Genomic DNA, 22,512 nt, shown 5'->3' with positions numbered 1-22,512 from the left:
ATAAGTCCATGTGTAATAGTTGTAAGGGTCTAGTAGTAGAGATCACATTTTTAGATTTGAAAGAGGACTTAGTTTGCTTACCCATTTGACAAGCATCACAAACTTTGTCTTTTTCAAATTTAAAACTAGGAAGACCTCTAACCAAACAATTTTTAGAAATATTTGAAATTAAGTGCATGCTAGCATGTCCTAGTCTTCTATGCCATAACCAAGAATCATTATGCAAAACCGAAAGACATTTATCAATAATAGGATAATCATTCAAATCAAGAGTGTACACATTTTCATCCCTATTTCCAACAAACAAAACTTTTCTATCACTAACATTTTCAATTATGCAATTTTTTTTATCAAATATTACTCTAAATCCTTTATCACACAATTGACTAATACTAAGCAAATCATGCTTTAAACCATCAACCAAATGCCCATTTTCAATCAAAGTAGATGAATCATTTCCTATATTACCCTTACCAATTATTTTACCTTTCTTGTTGTCACCAAAGGTTACCATGCCTCCATTCTTTTTGGAGAAAGAGATAAGCTTGGATCGGTCTCCCGTCATGTGTCTTGAGCAACCACTATCCAAGTACCATTTGTTTTTCTTGGAGGCTTTCAAACAAACCTAAAAACAACTAATTTCAAGTTTGATCCTTTGGTACCCATACTTGTTTGGGTCCTAGAATGTTAGCATTTACATATTTAGGGATCCATTTCATTTTTTCATAGACATTACAAGCACTAGATCTAGATAGGTAACAAGAATAAGCTTTATGTCCATACTTGCCACAAGAAAAACAAACAACATTATGCAAAGATTTATTTTTCATAACAAATTTATGTACTCTACTTTTATTGGAGAAATTCTTCCTTGGAGCAATGTAAAACTTTGCTCTTTGCGAAAAATTTCTTCTTGAATAAGTATTTTGAGCATACTTCAATTTAAAGCATTTAGGTCTAATGTGACCTTCAACACCACAATTATGACATATGGGTACAAAACTAGATTTAACATGATTAGACACATGATTAGACATGTTAAACTTAGGCACAATAGGTGATGCTTTAACGAATGTAGTTTTAGAACTTGAAGGAGTAGATGATTCATCAATATAGCCTAAACCTCTCTTATCACCATAAGATTTTCCTACTTCAATAATTTTGTCCAATCTTTGAGCACCTATTGTCAACTTTTTAATAGTTTCTTTAGCTTTATCAAGTTCTTGTAAAACACTTAGTTCATTTTCTTTAAGCACTTTAATCAAGTTATCTTTTTCACAACTATCATGCTCAAGAAATCTAACTTTATCAAGCAAAGCATCTTTCTCAATACAAACATGCTTATCACTAGAGACATTCAATTCTTCAATTTGCTCAAAATTTTCATTCTCTTTAAAGCAAGCAATTGTATCAAGTAAAGACTTATTTTCACTAATTAAAACATTGTATTTCTTCTTAAGCACAACATACTTAGAACTAAGTTTTTCTAGGTCATTTTGCATGCTTTCAAAATTTTCAAATAATTCATCAATAGAAAGAGGTTCTAGAGTTACCTTATCATCATGTTCATCATCTTTGTCACTATGAGCCATGAGACCAAGATTTGCCATTTCTTCAACTTCACTTTCACTTTCACTACTATCATCCCATGTAGCCTTCATTGCCTTCTTCTTGGATTTCTTAGATGATTTGAGGAGAGGACAATCCGTTCTTATATGACCCGATCTTTTGCATTCATAACAAATCACCTCATCCTTTTTGCTTTTCTCACCTTTTGACTCTTTTTGGGTTGATAGGTGTTTCTTGAAATATTTCTTTCTTTTTATGAAATTTTTGTACTTACGTGAGAAATAAGCAATGTCATCTTCATCAAGGCCATCCTCATCTTCGGGATCAACTTCCAAGGAGATAGTCTTTAATGCAATGCTCTTCTTCTTTTTGGACTCATCCTCCAAGTGCTCCTTCATGATGATCTCATGAGTCATGAGTGAGCCAATAAGCTCCTCTAGTGGAAGTTTGGTGAGATCCTTTGCTTCTTGAATCGCCGTTACCTTAGCTTCCCAAGTCTTAGGTAGAGACCTTAGAATTTTTCTAACATTTTCGGAAGTTGTATAAACTTTACCAAGACCCTTCAAAGCATTTATGATGTTAGTAAATCTAGTAAACATATCGGTGATAGTCTCATTAGCATCCATCTTAAACAATTCATAATTATGAACAAACATGCTAATTTTAGACTCTTTAACTTGATTTGTTCCTTCATGAGTAATTTCAAGAGTATTCCAAATTTCTTGAGCGGAAGAACACATGGATATTCTATTAAATTCATCTTTACTCAAGGCACAATACAAACAATTAATAGCCTTAGCATTAAATGAACACTTTTTCATTTCATTTTCATCATACTCTTCTTCTAATTTAGGCGTATCAACATTATCAACATTTTTCATGGGTACATAAGGACCTTTAGCAACAATTAACCACAAATTATAGTCAATAGATTGCAAATAAATTTTCATTCTAGCTTTCCAATATGCATAATTTGAACCATCAAAATAAGGAGGTCTAGAAGTAGATTGACCTTCAACAATCCCATTTGCCAATAGGTTTGCCATAATGCCTCTAACAATAAAGTTTATCAAGAAATTAAAACTTCAAGATGAGCAACCTTGCTCTGATACCAATTGTCGGATCGGTATGACAACCCTAGAGGGGGGTGAATAGGGTTTAAATAAACTTTTTTTGACAAATAAAAAGTAAAATCAACTAATTAGATATTTTTTAAATTTAAATAAAGAACTTTGAAAACTTTGTTAAATAACAAGATTGATAAAAAAAATTTATGAATGGAAGTATGCAATCAAATTCAACCAATAAGAATATGTAACTAAAATTAAATTAAAAAATAATTAGAAAAGAGTTAGAGAAGAAGACACCGTAATTTTATAGTGGTTCGGTTAAACTCAACCTACATCCACTTTCCCAAGCACCTTTTGGGATTTTGATTGAAAATCTTCTTTGGACTCTTTCCACGGATTTGAGCCGAACCGATTCTTGCTCCTTTTTTGGGTTCAAGAGTAAACCCGATCCTTTCCACGGGTTAGGATCCAACCGTTACAATATGTTGATAAGTTTTTAAATCACACAAAAGAAAACTCTCTAAAAGAGTGAGTATACAATTTGAAGCTCACAAATTTAATCCTCACATACAATAAGAAGCTCTCAAGAATAAGATGAAAAGAATAAAAATTGGAAGCTTCACAGAGAATAACAATGTTGGCTTTTTGCTCTTTTAAAATTTTAGAAAAGTGAAAGTATTTAAAAAGAGAGGAAAGATAAGTTCAAAATCATTTTGGGTCATTAGATATAAGTAAAAGAAAAATGAATGGTTGAGATTTAAACTTAATTAGGCGTCAGACACAATACAAATAATAATATAATAATATGTCTTTTCAAAATATTTTGTTTGAAAAGAAACCAACAAAGCAACTTCACCATCTTTTAAAAAAACTAGCCGTTAGACACAAGGAAAAATAATAATATTAAAATCATTTTCTTTTTAAATTCATTTTCTTTATAAAAGCCAATAAAACATAACAAAAAGCCACATTTGTTACTCCTTCATTGCTCCAAGTGGCTTTCTCTAATTGGTTCAAATTGAATGCTTGGTCGCCACGTCACCATCTCGGGTATTTTTTCGTTAAGCTTCTTTTAGCAATATTTTCTTCATTTGAACTTCGATTTGGGTGATTCAAGAGGCGTTAGAATCATTTTTCCAAGCTCTACGATATGGTCTATTCAAATTAATAAAATTGTCAATAAAAAAAAAATCAGATTTGTTATCATCAAAACATAAATTAATTGAATAATTAAAATAAATTAATTTGAGATTAAGGGCCAAAAAGCCAACAACCTTTTATAAGCACAACTTATATTTACAACTTTTACTTGAATATGATTTGTTTATGTTGTACTAGTGTGTCTTTGAATTCTAAAAATATAGCAACCCATGTTCACTAAGGAAAACAAAAACACATAAATACATCAAAATATCAGTAAGTTGAGTCCCAATCAAAAATACATTTGAAAAATGGAAACTCTAAGTTGAAGAGAAAGATCAATTTCTTTAAGAGAGAAGAAAAATACCTCACAGTGGCCATGAGCTATAGAGTAATGGCCATTTTGATAGGTTTGTTTGATTATGGATATTGAAGTAGAATGGAAGTTAAATTTCATTAATCCAACATCATAAACAAAAATGTATCAATATAGTAAACAAAATGCCTTTCGTTTAATGGATACTGAAAGATTAGTAACAGGCTTGAAAGATGACTCCACCCTGAAAAATTGTACAGGAAAAAAATTGCATGATATAAAAATTGAATACAAAAAATATAAGGACAAAACCATGGAAAACAAAAGAGAATTTTCGAAGGAGAACTGATCCAACCTAAAGTAAAGTAGTAAGAAAACAACGCATCAATTTTTAACAAGAGGCGTTTTGGATGAATTCTTATGATTTCTAATTTCTTTTTCAGATTGTTTTTCATCATCTGAATTTAATTCCTCATCAATTGGAAAGCCTCCAAACCCAGAAAAAGGGTCAACAAAATATTTATATAAAAAAAAACTCATCCCTTCCTGCTCTGCTCCTTCTATTAGTCAATCTAGCCACTATAACAAATCACCTTAAATTGGATTTTGAAATGAAATTACCTGATCTCCATCAAGGGGGGTTTCACCCTAGCCAATGCGAAGCTCCAATGCCTTGACGCCAGCCGAGTTCGAGAGGTCGAAGAAATCCGATGGACGGATTTGGAAGGAGCGGCAATAAGAGAGCAGAGATGGAGATGGCGATTGAGAGGAACCAAAAGAGAGATGGAGATGAAAATTGAGAGTGTCGCCGAGAGAGATGGAGATGCGAATTGAAAAGGCAACGACTGAGACGACGATTGAGAGTGCAGCGACTGAGACGACAAGTTCTGCATCTTCGTGCGAAAATTAAGGGAAGGAACGTGTTTTCATCCTAGGGCTTTTGAAGGAATCAACACAATATTTTTTTATATATACATATTTAATAACATTTGACGTTTTTAAACCATCAAGAAAAATGATCTTACTTGACGTTTTAAAAACGTCAAGAAATTTGAAGAATGACTCATCTCCTTCATTTTATAAAAATTCTTGACGTTTTAAAACGTCGAGAATTTAATGATATTCCTTGAAAAAAATTACATATTATTTGAAGTTTAAAAAACGTCAAGAATGTCAAATTTATAAACATTTTTGACGTTTTTAAAACGTCAAGGAATTAATAGATATTCCTTGACGTTTTTTAAATGTCAAGAAAAATACATATTACTTGACGTTTAATAAACGTCAAGAAATCTGAAAATTAGCCTACCTCCGCCTTTTCATAAAAATTCTTGACGTTTTATCTTTAAAACCACCCATTTCTTAACGTTTTTTTCAAAAATCGTCAAGAAAGAAAAATAACAACCGTCAAGAAAGGCTCTTTTTGTAGTAGTGACAATGTTTAAAATACGTTATCTTATCCTACTTAATGTGAGATCATTCTTGCATTTTACATGTCTATTCCTTGATTTTGTAGGTACCGTGCATAATTTAGGTTATTTCAACCCATATTGCCCATTATAGGACAAAATGAGCTTAAATGAAGGTTTAGAATGTTAACTAGGGCAAAGAAATATAATTGGAAAAAAAGAGGCACAACATCACAACACTAGTTGAGTGGTGTGTGTGTTGGGACTCCATTGTATTGGATGAGTGACTTGTTATTATAAACTGTGCAATAGGTCATGGGTCATGATCACTCTATGTGAATTACTCACTATATACATCTTTATCGCATAACCACTGAGTCCTTATTGAGTATAAGTTTTCCTACTCCTTGTCCATGTGATTGAAGCATATGTTTACCTGAATGGTCAAGGGTCGAAAACAGGGAATTGATTCAAGACATTAGTTTTAAGTATTACTTTAGCATCTGGGTGGTATAAAATAATTAATTAAATAAAGTAATAAAGAATTAGAATTTGTAAAGGGAAGTAATGGAGGTAAACTGGACTATCAAACTAACTTGTATGCGAGAAAAAGGTGAAGGAAGGTCTACGCATTATTAGGCGATTAAGCAATGCGACAGCCTCAATGCTATATAACTTACATAATCAGTCCATGATTAAAGCGACCTTCTCTCGAAGTGTTTAGACGCCACACTTGCTCACCTTTTAGAATGAAAATGAATGCACTTGATTAGGCGAGATAAATGTAAGAAACTTCACTTATAAAACTTATAGAACTTCTCGTTTAAGGACAACAAACTCTCAAGCGCCTAATGTCCACACTTGTTCACCTTTCGGGATACAAATGTTGGAAGTTGTCTCGCAAAGGTGGAGCTTGTTGTCAAATTTCTCCTTGCGCGCATTAGCCTTATCCTTGCTACTTGTCCTCTCGGGTAGTTGACGATTGACATTGGCCAAGTGATGAATATAGCTCAACTAATGCGACAGGACTTATAAGCTAGACTCCTTATCAAGAAGTTATCACAAATCTAACTACTAATAACACATTAACAAGTGAGAGGTAAAAAAATGATGGATTGAAAAGGTATAAACATGCAATATATATAAAGAATGTAGACCTTTGGCCACTGTACAATATGAACAACATATATTACAAAGAAGTACAGAAATGGAAAGAAAGAAGAGTGAAAAAATATTACAAGTTAGGGGGAGAGGCAAAAAAATTATGAATTCTTCCTTACTCAGATGTTGAGCTTCCGCTTTTACAACTAATCGGAAAAGAAGAAGAAAACTTTACAATGGCAGAAAGGTTATTCCTCTCTGCCACTCTCTCTCTAGGGATTGACCTTCTTAGTTCTTTATCCCCTATTAGCGTCCACTGGTCCTATGCAAGCCTCTTTTGGGTCCATTCAGACCTCCTCCTCTTGACAGAGATTAAGTCTTTTTATAGGCAGTTTTTGGCAGGAAACGTCTTTTATTCTGAAATTTCAGCGTCAATTACAGCCTTGTGAAGTCACATCAACTCCAACTACCATTCTTGTCTTCTAGTGAGCCCTCCTCGCGTGATGACATGGTTCCTCGCCTGAAAATATTATTTGCTAGGAGAGTTTCCATCGCCACTGGCTTCTTCCTTTCTAATTATCCTACGTTTAGACATTGTAATCGCGTAAACAAGCATGGTGCTCATGTAAGATGTATTTCTAAATACTTATGAATTTACTATGAGTTACGCATTTTGATCATCTTCTTGTGTATTTTGACCTCATTATTCTAATAAAATGAGCTATAACAATGGATATTTATACACGTTATCACTAGCCATGAAGCTTAAAACACAATTGGCATTGTTCATTTAAAGTGCACAACATTACGATGTTGTCGTGTAGCACCATGGAGTTGTTTGATATTAATACCTTAGATACTAATTAACCAAATATACACAAGATTGAGGGAGTTTTAGACAAAATTTTCTCCATCTTTGAATCTTTTAGTTATATCTATGCACCATAGCAATTTTCCATCATAATGTCGATCGAGACTAAGGTAAGATTTTATAGCTTAGGAAGATTTTCCATTACTTTTTGTGAGCTTAAATCTTTACATTGGAATTCTTATATTACATTATAACTTTTTCTTACTTTTGAATGATAAATTGATTATGTTTTCAACTTTTAGAATGTTAGATTATCTTGTTTGTTGTGATTAATGCAAGTGGCAATAGGTTAAATTGGGTTGTAATTATGGTTTCAACTAACATTGTTCAATTAACCTACTTAAGAGTTAACTTGAATTTTTAAATTGACTTTTTCATTTAGATATTTAGTTTAACTTGTCATAGATCTCAAACTGGCTAGCTAATTGGTTGTAGTGCATTTCATTTAACTTGATTGGTTAATTAGATATTTGGGACATTAATCCTAGCTTTCCAAGAGAAATGACTAAGAGTAATGGATGTAAGAATTCTTTGATTGTCTTATGATTAAAATGGTAAGTAGGGATAGCACAAAGGCCTAAGCTAGAACTTATTCAAATTCTTTCAAATTAATTTTTATATAATTTAATTTCTTGCGATCATTTCATTACTAACCTCCCAAAAAAAAAAAACAGTAAGCTTTTGGTGGAAAATTGTTTTATAGAGAAATTATTCATGCTTCTTGTATTTTCGATTCAGTCTTTCTACTAACACTAGTTCTTGAAGAGTGATTCGATTTATTCATTTACTTCGTATTTAAATGACAAAATCTACACAATCAAATTGGCGTCATTGTCAAAGAGTGCCTTAATTTCTCTTTTTAAGAGTTTCTAGTCATTTATTTTTTCTTTTGTTTTTCTTTCTTTGTATGACCCAATTCTCCCAAGATCGAAATTCTCTTTTGCATTTTGCAAAACTTGGATAAAAGGAAAGGTGACTAAGGAGGGATGCTAGAGAAGGAAGAGCTTCACAAGAAGAAATTTGTGTAGAAGGCACATTTAAAGAAAATATTTCAAAAGGAGATAGCATGGTTCAACTTAAACAAGAGCAAACTTTGAGAACCCTTGCAGCTTCTTCTGACCTGACATAGCAGCCCCTGTGCATTACCTATCCAGAAATGATAAGTAGTTTTTAGCTTAAAACAGGTCTCATTCATTTATTGTCTATCTTTCATATTTTTGCAAGTAAGGACCCATACAAACACATCAAGGAATTCCATGTTATGTATTAATGTCATGTTGTGTGTTATGCCATGAGACCACATAGAGTGACAGAGGAGTAGATGAACTTTAGAGCTTTCCTCTTCTCCCTAAATGATGATGCCAAAGATTGGTTGTAATTTCTCCTAGCAAGATCAATGACCACTTGGGCGTATGAAGAAACCTTTCTAAGAAAAGTTTTTCTTAGTTTCTCCAGTTGCTAGGATCAAAAAAGAGATTTATAATATTACGCAGGTTAATGGTGAGTCCTTGCATGTATATCAGAAGTGCTTTAAATGTCTCTATAGGAGTTTCCTGCACCACTAGATCTCAAGTGTGCTCTTGATTAAGTACTACTAGGGGCTTATCTCAAGCCATAAAAGCACCATTGATGTAGCAGTTGAAAGTGCTCTAATAAACAAATCTCCTACAGAGGCAAATGAGTTAATTTTCATCATGGCGACAAACACTCAGCAGTTTAGGACTATAGATCGTGTCTCCTGTCCTTTACATTATAACAAAAAGTAATTGAACTTGGAGTTGTACTTGCTAGACTAACTACTCTTGTGTAACAAGTGTTCACTGTTGCTTTTTGACCCTTAATCTTAAATTAATTTATTTTAATTATTTAATTAATTTATGTTTTGATGATAAAAAATCTGATTTTTTATTAATTTGAATAGACCATATTGTAGAGCTTGAAAAAATGATTATAACGCCTCTTGAATCACCCAAATCGAAGTTCAAACGAAGAAAATATTGCTAAAAGAAGCTTAACGGAAAAATACCTGAAATGGTGACGTGGCGACCAAGCATTCAATTTGAACCAATTAGAGAAAGTCACTTGGAGCAATGGAGGAGTAACAAATGTGGCTTTTGGTTATGTTTTATTGGCTTTTATAAAGAAAATGATTTTAAAAAGAAAATGACTTTAATATTATTATTTTTTCTTGTATCTAACGGCTAATTTTTTTAAAAGATGGTGAAGTTGCTTTAGTGGTTTTTTTTTTAAACAAAGTATTTTGAAAAAACATATTATTATTATTATTTGTATTGTGTCTAACGGCTAATTGAGTTTAAATCTCAACCATTCATTTTTCTTTTACTTATATCTAATGACCCAAAATGATTTTGAATTTATCTTTCATCTCTTTTTAAATCTTTTTCCAAATTTTAAAAAGACAAGATTATTAAAACTTTACAATCCTCAAAAAGTGCAAAAGCCAACATTGTTATTCTCTCTAAAGCTTCCAATTGTTATTATTTTCATCTTATTCTTGAGAGCTTCTTATTGTATTGCGAGGATTAAATTTGTGAGCTTCAAATCGTATACTCACTCTTTTAGAGAGTTTTCTTTTGTGTGATTTAAAAACTTCAACATATTGTAACGGTTGGATCCTAACTCGTGGAAAGGATCGGGTTTGCTCTTGAATCCGAAAAAGGAGTAAGAATCGATTCAGCTCAAATTCGTGGAAAGAGTCAAAAGAAGATTTTCAATCAAAATCCCAAGAGGTGCTTGGGAAAGTGGATCTAGGTTGAGTTTAACCGAACCACTATAAAATTACGGTGTCTTCTTCTCTAATTCTTTTTTAATTAAATTTTAGTTACATATTCTTATTGGTTGAGTTTGATTGCATACTTTCATTCATATCTTTTTATCAATCTTGTTATTTAACAAAGTTTACATAGTTCTTTATTTAAATTAAAAAATATCTAATTAGTTTATTTTACTTTTTATTTGTCAAAAAGTTTATTTAAACTCTATTCACCCCTCTAGGGTTGCCATACCGATCCAACATTCACTACATGATGATATAGCAGACTTAGAAGTTTGTTACTGGATGAACTCCACTAAGAACTAGCAGGGTGGAAGGACTTACAACTACAACCATTGAGGAGGCCAAGGAAACTAAGGTGTACAAGGGCAAGGTAGTTCCAACATCACTCTAGATGATATTATGAGGAGTTTGACTGATAGTACTTTATATCATAAGTAGAACCAAAAGACCATTATCTCCCACATGCAGAGCTTTGCCACTTAGATGTCCCAATTGGCCTACACTTTCTGTAGACTAAAGTCCAGTATAGGAAGTTTCCTTCCCAACCTGTATTTGATGTTTAGATTGTCAATGTCATCTCCATCGTATGTCATGCTGAGGGTCATTTTTTACCCACTACTGATCTTGTTAAGGGGATTGATGATACAAACATAATTTCTAGCTCACCAACAAAACAATGAGTAAGTTTCTATCCACATTTGCAATTGAAATTTTATGTTCATTTTGCTCTTTTTCTTAGCAATTTTGTTGTTGCTTAGGAAGATGCATAGAAAGAAGAGGTGAGATCCACCCAGTCCTCTAGAGATAAGAGTTCTATCAGGAAAGAAAAGAAAGTTTATGTCGAGGCTCCTTTAAAGAAAAAGAAGGAAAGGGAATAGAAGGTCCAACAAAAGGTAGTCATAAGAGGTAATCTCCCCCATAAGCAAGAAGACCCAGGTACATTTTTTGTGTCTTGTTAAATTGGCACTAGAAAATTTGAGTGTTACATGTTGGATTTATGGAATGCTATTAACATGTCTACTTCTATTTATTCTGAGTTTCCATCTTATATTTTACACTCAGCTAATATTTGGTATAGTTGGTAAACCACTCTCTAGTTAGGCATTTAGGAATAGTGAAGGATGCTCTTGTTAAAGTAAATGACTTAACATGTCCATCTTATTTTTATGTTATAAACATGAGTGTTGATTCCTCTTCTTGTGATTTATCTGTACTATTAAGTAGACCTTTTTTAAAGACTGATCATCCTTTAGTTGATGTTGATAACAAGTTCCTAAAACTTCAAAATGGTGTTAAAATCTGAATCATTTTCATGTCTGACGATTTTACTACTAATTCTTCATGCACTAGTTTTTTATTTTACAAGATAGCAATTCACCTCCTAAGTTGGAGGTAGCAAATGGAACTTGACAGTTCATGAAGAATACAGATGATAAAGCCGAACATAATCAAACAATCGACCTTAAAAATTTGTACTTCATTGAAAGACCAGGTGACAAAAATTTTACTGTTTTAGGTATTTTTATCTAATTTTTAACATATAGTAGATTAGTTTAAGTTATGAGTAGTTAAACTTAACAGTTTATTTTTTTTCTAAAAAAAAAATCAAAATTAGGGTACAACGTCCGGCAGCGTTTGATAGTGTCATCACAACGAAACTACTTTTTAGTAATTTTGGAGTCTCTTCCCTCATTTTCTCCCTTCCCCCTTATTTTCCCTCTCATTTTCTCTCTTCTCTCACTCATTTTCCCTCTTAAGACCATAATCCCTTGCTTTATTCCACAACACAAACACATTTTCATTTTATCACCCTTAAAGCTTCGATTACCACTACTACAAAAACAGGCTCTCTTGACGTTTTTAAACTGTCAAGACTGGTATTGTTTATGACATTTTAAAACCGTCAAAAATGAACTGATTTATGACATTTTAAACCCGTCAAAAATTTTAATATTCATGACATTTTAAAACTGTCAAGAATGTAATTGTTCTTCACATTTGTCAACCGTAAAAAATGCAATTGTTCATGATAGTTTAAAACCGTCAAGCTTGCAATTGTTTATGACATTTTAAAACCGTCAAGCATTTTTTAATTTTTCATAAAATATCGTTTCAAATCTCAAACATATATAAATAAAACCATTCACCATATATATTCAATTCCAAGACTTTACATATACATAATGAAATAGGCTTTACATTAGATTTCATAGATAACATTTTTACAAAGAAACTAAGTGTAGAAAATCTATCGAAATTTTCCGAAGGGACAAATACAAGCAAAATAGAAATTGAACGTGGGTAATATATTTTTACAAAGAAACTAAATACAACAAGGTTATATTGTCATGAATAACAAAATTACAATAAATCTTGTCACTAACCAAACATCAATCACTTGCTTCGTAGCTTCATTACTACAATGGATCGATCAGAAAATAGCTTCAAACACATAAGGCCAGAGTCTGTAAAAATAAAAATAAAAAATTAAGTACCAATAAAATGTCCAACGCTTGGTGAAATTATAAATGTTCATTAAAATATCAACGAAAAGGTTAAGTTCAAAAAGATAAATTTAGGGTACTATTTATTCTTTTCAACATATTCCAAACATATAACAGACAAAAATTGACATAAAGAAATGGATTCACTATACTGACTAAAATAAAATAGCATGCAATGCTTGTGAAAGATACTGCCATAAGATTGAAGTTTACAAACTAAATCAATAGAGAGAAGCCGTGAAGTTACACACTTAACCAAAAACAATTGAACACCCATGTTTTCTTTTTGAAAACCAGGAGATGGAGTTTTGCTCTCAGTGGTTTATGGATAACCCGCAACATTAAATGAAGTACATAGAACATAGAAAAGATACTGCCATAAGATTGAATATTCAAGACCATTTCATACCTTTCCTCTAAACAAAAACTTCTTATTGAACAAAAATGAAAGAATAAATGGGCATACAAAAAACAAGCCCACGAGAAAAGAGCTCCAACCATGCAAAATAGTTCGTAAGACCATTCCATACAATTAAAAACACAACCACACAAGTAGATTCAATGAAATATTAATCAAGTACCTGGAAATTATCATATTCGACTGTGTTGGTTGCAGCCTGTAACAGACAAGATGAAAGCAAAACAAAGGTAAAGGTCAGTGAATGTATCGACATAAGAGAGATATATAGTACATAGAGCTTCTCAATCAAAATTTTAGGCCTATGGTTCCAACTTCCAAGTAATCCAATTAAAATTGTTGGTGAATTTGCTTTTATAATCAGAAAAGTGTAGGTAGCACAAGATCTTAGATAGTCACAATCATACCTTAACAGGATTCTTTAAGCATGCTCTTTGAAGTTTTCGAACCTATAGGATTATCTCAACTTGGTCAGCAATTTAAACCATTACAAAACCTCAAAAATAAATCTAGCAACACTTAACTAAGTGTATCTTTCAAACAAGTTAAAACTACTAATTGTAACTTTCAAACTAAAACCAACAAAAACCCACCTACTAAGTGTCTTAAATATTAAAACTACTTAGAAAATGGCTAAGTATGTCTTTCTAACTCAAAACCAAACATAAAATTTATAAAAATGATCAATGTTGACACTTTAAATATCAACTTTCAACACAAGTGTAGGAGATTACAACTTGAGCATACAATAAATTCTAGATTATCTTGCATCAACAAAGACAATGTGTAGGAGAAACTTACTATTTCATCTTTATAAAATGTGTGGTTAGGAGTTTCAAAACAGTGAGTCCATTAAAGGAATCAACATCAAAAAGTTCTTTTAACTTCTCCTCACAAATTATTCTCCTTTTGTTAGAAGGGTCCTTCAACAACAAATAAGAAACATTTCAGCTGTTAAATAATACACATCATCAAAATAACACAATTTCAATGTTCATTGTATGAACACTTTCTTGTACATTCATTCAAGCTTAAAAACTTATGTGTTAAATCACCCAAGTAGTAAGAACGTTCATTTTCACATAGTTTTTGGGTTATGGAATATATTAGTTAAAATAAGACATACGCACATCTTGAACTTCATCAAGTTTCAGAGGCCACCAATATGCCATCAACAAATTATATTCTCAGTATATCAGTGAATATCTATAATCCTCATCAAAAGTTTAACCAAAATTCCATTATTATGAAGAATTTATACTCAGAACTTTGAAACTAGTTCACTAGATTGAACTGACATGAAAGACAACCTAAAAGGGGTGATGGTAGTGGGGCAAATTACACTTAATATAAAAAGCATGTGGCCCATTTCCAAATATAGTTTTGTTTTCCCTTTGAGATATTCCTTCAATTAGAAACAACCCCAATAACAAATTCTCATCATGGTTAATTCTAGCAGTTCAGCAGATTAGCACATCTTCCTATAATATTCTGATAACTCTAAGATACAGAAAGGAAAGTAGAACATTTCCAATCTTTTAATGACACTTAAAACATAACAAAACAATTTAATGCAATGGTACGCAGAAAGGGAAAGAGAGAGAGTATGTGGGAAAAAAAGTTCACCTGATAAAGACTTTTCAAGCATTTAGAACAGCCACCAAGGCCTGGAAATCCATTGACATTGCCACTACTCAAGCAATTTCTCTCCAATCTCTTCACATTTCTATTTCCTTCAAGAATACCATTCTGGTTCAGTGAAAACGCTTCAGGGCAGCTCAAAGGATGCAATCTGATCCCACAATAACAATAAACCACATCACAAGTCTCGTTAGGCTTCATTAACTCAATACCCCTTTGATTCAAAGCTTGATCCAAGTTTACTGACGCAAGTTTCGGAGTCATCGGGCAGTAAGGGTAGGTCATACGACGGCGCTGTGTGACCGGGAACAACCCCACCTCGACCGGCCCTCTGCAATGCGGTGGCTGAGTAAGCAGCGTAAAGCCACGCAGCCAAAACCGGACAGCACCGGCTACGATGGAGCTGCCCGGAGACACCCCCTTTTGAAGGACCACAAGCCGTCTTAATCCCATGGAAAAGCTCGTCGGGGAGGTCTAACGGGCAGCCCTGAACATCGGATTGTTATGGGAACGCCGGAATAGTAGCCGGTGGGGACTGGTTCACTTGAAATGGGCGGATTGTAAGTGGGTCTGGATGGGGAAGTGAGAAAAAGGAAGGGAAAAGAGAGAAAAGAAGAGAGAAGAGGAGAAAGATTTGTGGGATTGAAGACATTGGTGAAGAGAATGAGAATGAGGGGAGGAAATTGAAGAAATGGGGACGACGGCGAAAACGACCCGCGACGCGAACTGGCTCTTCGACTTCAACCTTGACGGGACGACGGCGATTCAGAAAGACTGCCGACGTGAGGTTGGAGCGGTGGTCGTAGACACGAACAAAGATGAGGAGGGGCGATTGCGCTAGGGCAGAAGGAAAAACGGAAAAGAAAATCTAAAATGAAATAGGGTGTGCGCGATGAAGAAGAAAGGGGAATTGACAAAAATAGGCCAAAAATGGGGTAGAAATAGAGTTTTAGGATTGATTGTAGAAAAGTTGAGATTTAGGATAAATTGGAGGTGAAATGACGAAAATACCCTCTTTTATTTTCCTTCCTCTTTTCTTCTTTTTCCTTTTCTTCAACCCGAAGACAGAAGGCCGTTCAAAAAGAAAAACGTAAACTCGCATTTGAACTCTCCCGCGTCTGCAGTTACCCTCTTCAACTCTCTCCCGCCTCCGGTGAACGTTTTTCTCTTCCGTCCATTTCTTCTCCACTTCCATCCATTTCTTCTTCACGACTCTCCGCTATATTTTCCGATTTCAACTTGTTCACCGAACGTCTCCATTTCTTCTGCACGGGTCTCCATTTCGACTTCATCTCCGGCGGACGCTTCTCCACTTCCATCCATTTCGATTTCAGGTTTGTTTTCACCGGACCTCTCCATTTCTTATCCACTCCTCTACATTGGCAGTGCCGTATCCATCATCTTTGAAGTCAAGTGAGTAATAAAATCTCAGTTTTTTTTTTAGAGTTAGTCTGTTGTAGCTTATTTATTATTACAGTATTCCATCTTGTTTGTTTAAGTTGTCTGTTAAGATGTGAGTTTTTTGTTTTTGGCACATTTTGGAGAAGAAATGCATGTCATATGCACACAGACATAGAGAACCGTGGGAGCCATTCTGTTTTTAGGAAGAAAAACCATTTCCTTTGCAATGTACTGTAATAATAGAAAAACCATACCTTGGAGTTTAGAACTTGAATTCGAACATATATTTGGTATCCCATATAAACTCTGCAAAGTTACCAGTACAATAGATATGTGCTAAACATGCATTCTAAATATTGTATTCTAAAGACATTATCATAAGCTGCATTGTTGAAAGACCATTTCCTTTGCCTTGAAGTTTTCCATCATCTCTCACCTATCAGCACCTATCTCTCACCTTCCAAAATTTTGAGTAGAAGTCCCAATATAAGAGTGTTAACTTCCTAAACCGTTTAGAATGCATGTTTAGCTAGTCTACTAGGTGTTAAGGCTATAGGGTTAGCAATTGTATTAGACTTAGCAACTTTGCCTTGAAGTTTTCCATCATCTCTCACCTATCAGCACCTATCTCTCACCTTCCAAAATTTTGAGTAGAAGTCCCAATATAAGAGTGTAAACTTCCTAAACCGTTTAGAATGCATGTTTAGCTAGTCTACTAGGTGTTAAGGCTATAGGGTTAGCAATTGTATTAGACTTAGCAACTTTGCCTTGAAGTTTTCCATCATCTCTCACCTATCAGCACCTATCTCTCACCTTCCAAAATTTTGAGTAGAAGTCCCAATATAAGAGTGTAAACTTCCTAAACGGTTTAGAATGCATGTTTAGCTAGTCTACTAGGTGTTAAGGCTATAGGGTTAGCAATTGTATTAGACTTAGCAACTTTGCCTTGAAGTTTTCCATCATCTCTCACCTATCAGCACCTATCTCTCACCTTCCAAAATTTTGAGTAGAAGTCCCAATATAAGAGTGTAAACTTCCTAAACGGTTTAGAATGCATGTTTAGCTAGTCTACTAGGTGTTAAGGCTATAGGGTTAGCAATTGTATTAGACTTAGCAACTTTGCCTTGAAGTTTTCCATCATCTCTCACCTATCAGCACCTATCTCTCACCTTCCAAAATTTTGAGTAGAAGTCCCAATATAAGAGTGTTAACTTCCTAAACCGTTTAGAATGCATGTTTAGCTAGTCTTCTAGGTGTTAAGGCTATAGGGTTAGCAATTGTATTAGACTTAGCAACTTTGCCTTGAAGTTTTCCATCATCTCTCACCTATCAGCACCTATCTCTCACCTTCCAAAATTTTGAGTAGAAGTCCCAATATAAGAGTGTAAACTTCCTAAACGGTTTAGAATGCATGTTTAGCTAGTCTACTAGGTGTTAAGGCTATAGGGTTAGCAATTGTATTAGACTTAGCAACTTTGCCTTGAAGTTTTCCATCATCTCTCACCTATCAGCACCTATCTCTCACCTTCCAAAATTTTGAGTAGAAGTCCCAATATAAGAGTGTAAACTTCCTAAACGGTTTAGAATGCATGTTTAGCTAGTCTACTAGGTGTTAAGGCTATAGGGTTAGCAATTGTATTAGACTTAGCAACTTTGCCTTGAAGTTTTCCATCATCTCTCACCTATCAGCACCTATCTCTCACCTTCCAAAATTTTGAGTAGAAGTCCCAATATAAGAGTGTTAACTTCCTAAACCGTTTAGAATGCATGTTTAGCTAGTCTTCTAGGTGTTAAGGCTATAGGGTTAGCAATTGTATTAGACTTAGCAACTTTGCCTTGAAGTTTTCCATCATCTCTCACCTATCAGCACCTATCTCTCACCTTCCAAAATTTTGAGTAGAAGTCCCAATATAAGAGTGTAAACTTCCTAAACGGTTTAGAATGCATGTTTAGCTAGTCTACTAGGTGTTAAGGCTATAGGGTTAGCAATTGTATTAGACTTAGCAACTTTGCCTTGAAGTTTTCCATCATCTCTCACCTATCAGCACCTATCTCTCACCTTCCAAAATTTTGAGTAGAAGTCCCAATATAAGAGTGTAAACTTCCTAAACGGTTTAGAATGCATGTTTAGCTAGTCTACTAGGTGTTAAGGCTATAGGGTTAGCAATTCTATTAGACTTAGCAACTTTGCCTTGAAGTTTTTCATCATCTCTCACCTATCAGCACCTATCTCTCACCTTCCAAAATTTTGAGTAGAAGTCCCAAGATGCTAGTGCATCCATGTTAAGTAAGTCTCTTATGCAATTATATTTAATTAGTTTTTTTTTTTTATGCAGGTCTCAGTATGGCTTCGACATCAACTAACGGTCCCATGTACAAGATTGACCCTGCTCATCATTTTCAGTCTATAGTAAGTAGTTTAGCACATTTAGAAAACAGTACACGTACAATAAAGGCTAAATTGAAACCGGATCAATTAACCTTATTTAGAAATACAAAGTTCGGCCACTTTTTGGATCTGAATATAATCTTTAATGGGCCGCTCATCCACTACTTATTGTTAAGAGAGGTGGAAGATGAAAGGGTTGATCACATAAGTTTCAAGATAGGAGAAGTCGTGTGCAGTTTTGGAAGGAGAGAATTTAATATGATGACGGGTCTATGGAGTTCTCAACCAGAGCCTATTGATTTGGTTGGGAATAGTAGGTTGTTGGAGAAGTTCTTCGAACAAAAAAAGTGTATTTATATAAGTGACTTAGAGGACACATTTGTGGAATACGAGGGGGATGACGATGACGATGACATAGTTAAATTAGCTCTAGTTTACTTTATAGAGATGTCATTGTTAGGAAAAGATAGGCGGACGAAAGTGGACCGAACTTTATTTAGGATTGCAGATGATTGGACCACATTTAACAATTACGATTGGGGAGGGTTGGTTTTTGGACGTACACTTTCTGCCTTAAAACGAGCCTTGGACATGCAACATGCCAAGGGAAAGAATAAATCAACTAAGACAAAATATACTGTCATGGGATTTCCGCAGGCGTTACAGGTATGTTACTTTACTTCCTATGCACATATTTATATATACATATATCTTGGGACACTTGCTAAACTTGTTTTGTTGAACATGGAATAGGTTTGGGCATATGAGTCTATACCAACCATCACTGAATGTGGTGTACATAAAGTAAGCAACGATGCAATACCACGAATGCTGAGGTGGGTGTGCGAACTATCGCCGAAGTCTCATGTCCTACAGAGGCAGGTGTTTGACTCACCAATGGTAAGTATCAACAAACAGTAACTTACCGAATGCATGACTTTGTTCCTTTATGTTTTGACTAACTAACTACATTTCCACTTTGTAGTTCTTAATTAACGTGGTAATTGAGATGATGCCTGAAGAGGAGGAGCATCTAAGAATGTCTTCAGGGGAACTTGTTGAGAAAACTCATCCATATAACACCGTTTCTGAGAAGAATGGTGATTCAAAACGACCAGGAGAAGCTAGTAATGATGACAATGACTGCAAAAAGAGTAAGAAAAAGAAGAAGTGGAAGTCTAAGATGAAAGAAGTTGTTCGAAAACTCAAATATCGAGTAGCGGTTCTCGAGAATGAACGTGAAAGCCTAAAATCAATGCTGTCGACTATATTGAAACACCTTGAAGTTCAAAAAAAGGTTAGGAATCAAAGTTTGTTTAACATTTTCAAAGTTTGTTTAACGTTACCAATACATTTTGACATTTCCAAAGGGTGAAGAAGGAGACTGCACGGGAGTTGAAGGTCATGATGCCCAGACCGAAGATGTTGACACACCCGGTACACCTTCTTGGTTGAGGATGCCCAAGGAGGATGACACAAGTGATGGGGTGAAACATGTTGAACGTCAAAAGCAGGTTAGGAATCAAAGTTCTGTAGTGGGGTGAAAATCATCCTTACTAATGCTTTATCCTTAGTAATGCATTTTGACCTTCCATAGGGTGTCGAAGCAAACCGCACGGAGGATGACACAATGGATGAGTTGGATAAGAAGGTTCATATTCATTCGGAGGAGCCTAGATTAGGCACCTCTCCTATTGCACCTTTCAATTTCTCTAAGAACCACTGTATTGAAGCATCTGTTTCTCTGTCCACCACTCCAAAGGCAAGAGGATAAATTTGATTGTTACCATCCAAGCAAACAGCAACTATCAACTGACCCCGATATTTGTTCTTAAGGAATGTTCCATCCATGACTATAACCGGTCTAATGCAGTTTAAGAATCCTCGAACACATGGACCAACAGCCATAAAAAGATATTTGAAGAAACGATTATCTTCAAGTTCCATGTGAAATATTGTACCTACATTTGCAAGTTTGAGAGCTTCACCATATCTAAGCAATAGATTATATGACTCTTCAGGACACCCGCGCACTCGTTCGTTCACGCATTTTCTCTAGCGCGCCATGCTTTTTCATAACTCATATTTATGCCATAGTCTTGCCTCATGTCTTCTATGATATCACACGGTTTGTATAGACGACCGACTCCCTTGAACTTTGACTTTATTAATTCTCCAACAACCCAAGATTTTGCTTGCCTATGGTCACGATTCAAAACGTCAAGAGAACACGAATGAACTTTGACATACTTTTTAATCTTAAATATATTTGAATCCTTCAATCTCATCGCTCGCAGTCTCCAACCACACTTGTTGTCAATGCATCTAACAAAGAGAACCTCTTTTGTAGACTTTTTTACTACAAACTGAAAATTTTTTTCATTGCCAAGACACTTAATCTCATTGACAAATCTTTTTTGGAAAAAAATATTTGTCCTACATCAAACTCCTCACTTGTAGAGCTTTCTTCGGACCAATCATTCATGTCTGTCTTCAACTTTTGGCTAGAAGAGCTGTAACGAACTTTAGATTTTCCTTTGCAATCTTTTGTAGGACCATCTCTATGTTGTGGGATGTCAAATGATTCACTATTCATCTCTACTGGCTCCCATGTAAAAGTCTCATCTTTCGAATCATATGACTCATATGATTCCCATATAGCCGAAGTGGTCCCTATCACGTTATCACACAAGCCAACTTCAACTTCACGAACATGGACTTCATTCTCATTTAATGTATCCATTACAATTGGAGGATGAGGGTTTAAGTTATGAGCTTGGTTGCTGCCAGATACTGAATTGTAATCTTTGCTTAACACTTTTTTGCTTTGATTACTTTTAGGCTCAAATGAGACGTATAAAGGGACCTTTAATGGATTTTCACTAAGAAGATAAAACTTCAAATCACGGTCATTGCTTAACTCAAATGTAGGAGCTTCGTGTTCCACTTTTATCTCATATATGCATCTTATCATTACGTCGAACTTTGAAGGGTCAACTTCTGCAAGGTCATATAATTCTGCCTGTAAATCTTTATGTGTTATTTCTTTACTGACAACGATGCCTTTTAACATGCCTCCTTCGTATTTTCTTCGCCTCTCATCCCACATACCACCGTAACGCACTAACATGGGAATATGTGACATCCTTAAACCACCTTATACTTTTCAATTGCTGCAAAAAATGATTTGAAGTTAGCATTTGACATATCACATAAACAAAGTTTATTAAAAAACAGTAGGTAAATACTAAATAAAACGTGCATAGTCACACCCTACATGTTTACGATCTTGACAGCTACAAAATGTTTAGGATATTGCGAGATACAAAAAACAATAGCTAAAAGTCACCCTAAATCAATTCATTTCAGATTAAACATTTCAATTTAAGAACCTGCAAGATGTCTGCGAGATGTTTGCGAGATGTCTACCAGATGTTTGCGAGATAAAATAATAATAATGATAAATTGCTAACATCATTTGAAACATCTATAAAGCAACCTTAAATCAACCCTAAATCAACTTGAAACAATAAAAAATAATATTTGATTTATACATTTAAGATGCAAAAATATATATACATATAACACAACACAATTCAGATTCGGATTTAAAAATTAAAACAAACCACAATGCGTGAGATGTTCGCCGGAGTAGATGATGAACGACACCGGAGTAAAGCGGAAAGTTGACAAACTTTTGAGAGAGGAGAAGAATCGCAAATGAGTTTTTCTTTTTTCTTTTTCCTTTACATAATCTATGAGAAGGAGGAGAAATGCTTCTTTTTTCTTTACGTAATCTATGAGACTGCAAGAGAAGGATTCTTCTTTTTTTTTCCCTTTACGTAATCTATGAGGAGAGGAGAAGAAGGCTGCGTTCGCAATTCTG

General features: G+C 34.4%; 3 protein-coding genes and 1 pseudogene across 3 annotated transcripts; 1 reads left to right on the top strand and 3 right to left on the bottom strand.

The window, feature by feature from the left end:
* Positions 1 to 453: 453 nt before the first annotated feature.
* Positions 454 to 2,615, bottom strand: LOC116403915. The gene has a single exon (XM_031885860.1). The coding sequence runs from the start codon at positions 2,613 to 2,615 to the stop codon at positions 642 to 644; it is 1,974 nt and encodes a 657-aa protein (XP_031741720.1). The 3' UTR covers positions 454 to 641.
* A 9,827-nt stretch (positions 2,616 to 12,442) lies between these two features.
* On the bottom strand, positions 12,443 to 15,729 carry LOC105435491 (annotated as a pseudogene).
* Positions 15,730 to 15,921: 192 nt separating this feature from the next.
* LOC116403688 lies at positions 15,922 to 20,660 on the top strand. The gene is made up of 6 exons (XM_031885163.1): positions 15,922 to 16,170; positions 18,574 to 19,292; positions 19,380 to 19,526; positions 19,612 to 19,923; positions 19,997 to 20,140; positions 20,224 to 20,660. The coding sequence occupies exons 2-6, from the start codon at positions 18,582 to 18,584 to the stop codon at positions 20,398 to 20,400; spliced, it is 1,491 nt and encodes a 496-aa protein (XP_031741023.1). The 5' UTR covers positions 15,922 to 16,170; positions 18,574 to 18,581; the 3' UTR covers positions 20,401 to 20,660.
* A 213-nt stretch (positions 20,661 to 20,873) lies between these two features.
* LOC116403722 lies at positions 20,874 to 22,512 on the bottom strand. Its single transcript, XM_031885262.1, has 2 exons — positions 22,253 to 22,512; positions 20,874 to 21,799 (listed from the first exon to the last, which is right to left on the bottom strand). Exon 2 carries the CDS (start codon positions 21,769 to 21,771, stop codon positions 20,986 to 20,988), a length of 786 nt encoding a protein of 261 aa, XP_031741122.1. The 5' UTR covers positions 21,772 to 21,799; positions 22,253 to 22,512; the 3' UTR covers positions 20,874 to 20,985.

This window comes from Cucumis sativus, chromosome 5, assembly GCF_000004075.3.
Source record: "Cucumis sativus cultivar 9930 chromosome 5, Cucumber_9930_V3, whole genome shotgun sequence".
Taxonomy (NCBI): domain Eukaryota; kingdom Viridiplantae; phylum Streptophyta; class Magnoliopsida; order Cucurbitales; family Cucurbitaceae; genus Cucumis; species Cucumis sativus.
This window is presented reverse-complemented; position numbering and strand designations above follow the sequence as displayed.

Bases quoted from the DNA above. Each gene is read 5' to 3' on its own strand.
- LOC116403915 (XM_031885860.1), bottom strand. From the start codon at position 2,615: ATGGCAAACCTATTGGCAAATGGGATTGTTGAAGGTCAATCTACTTCT.
- LOC116403688 (XM_031885163.1), top strand. From the start codon at position 18,582: ATGGCTTCGACATCAACTAACGGTCCCATGTACAAGATTGACCCTGCT. The intron at 19,924-19,996 runs GTTAGGAATCAA...ACATTTCCAAAG, and splicing joins ACCTTGAAGTTCAAAAAAAG to GGTGAAGAAGGAGACTGCAC. The intron at 20,141-20,223 runs GTTAGGAATCAA...GACCTTCCATAG, and splicing joins ATGTTGAACGTCAAAAGCAG to GGTGTCGAAGCAAACCGCAC.
- LOC116403722 (XM_031885262.1), bottom strand. From the start codon at position 21,771: ATGTCACATATTCCCATGTTAGTGCGTTACGGTGGTATGTGGGATGAG.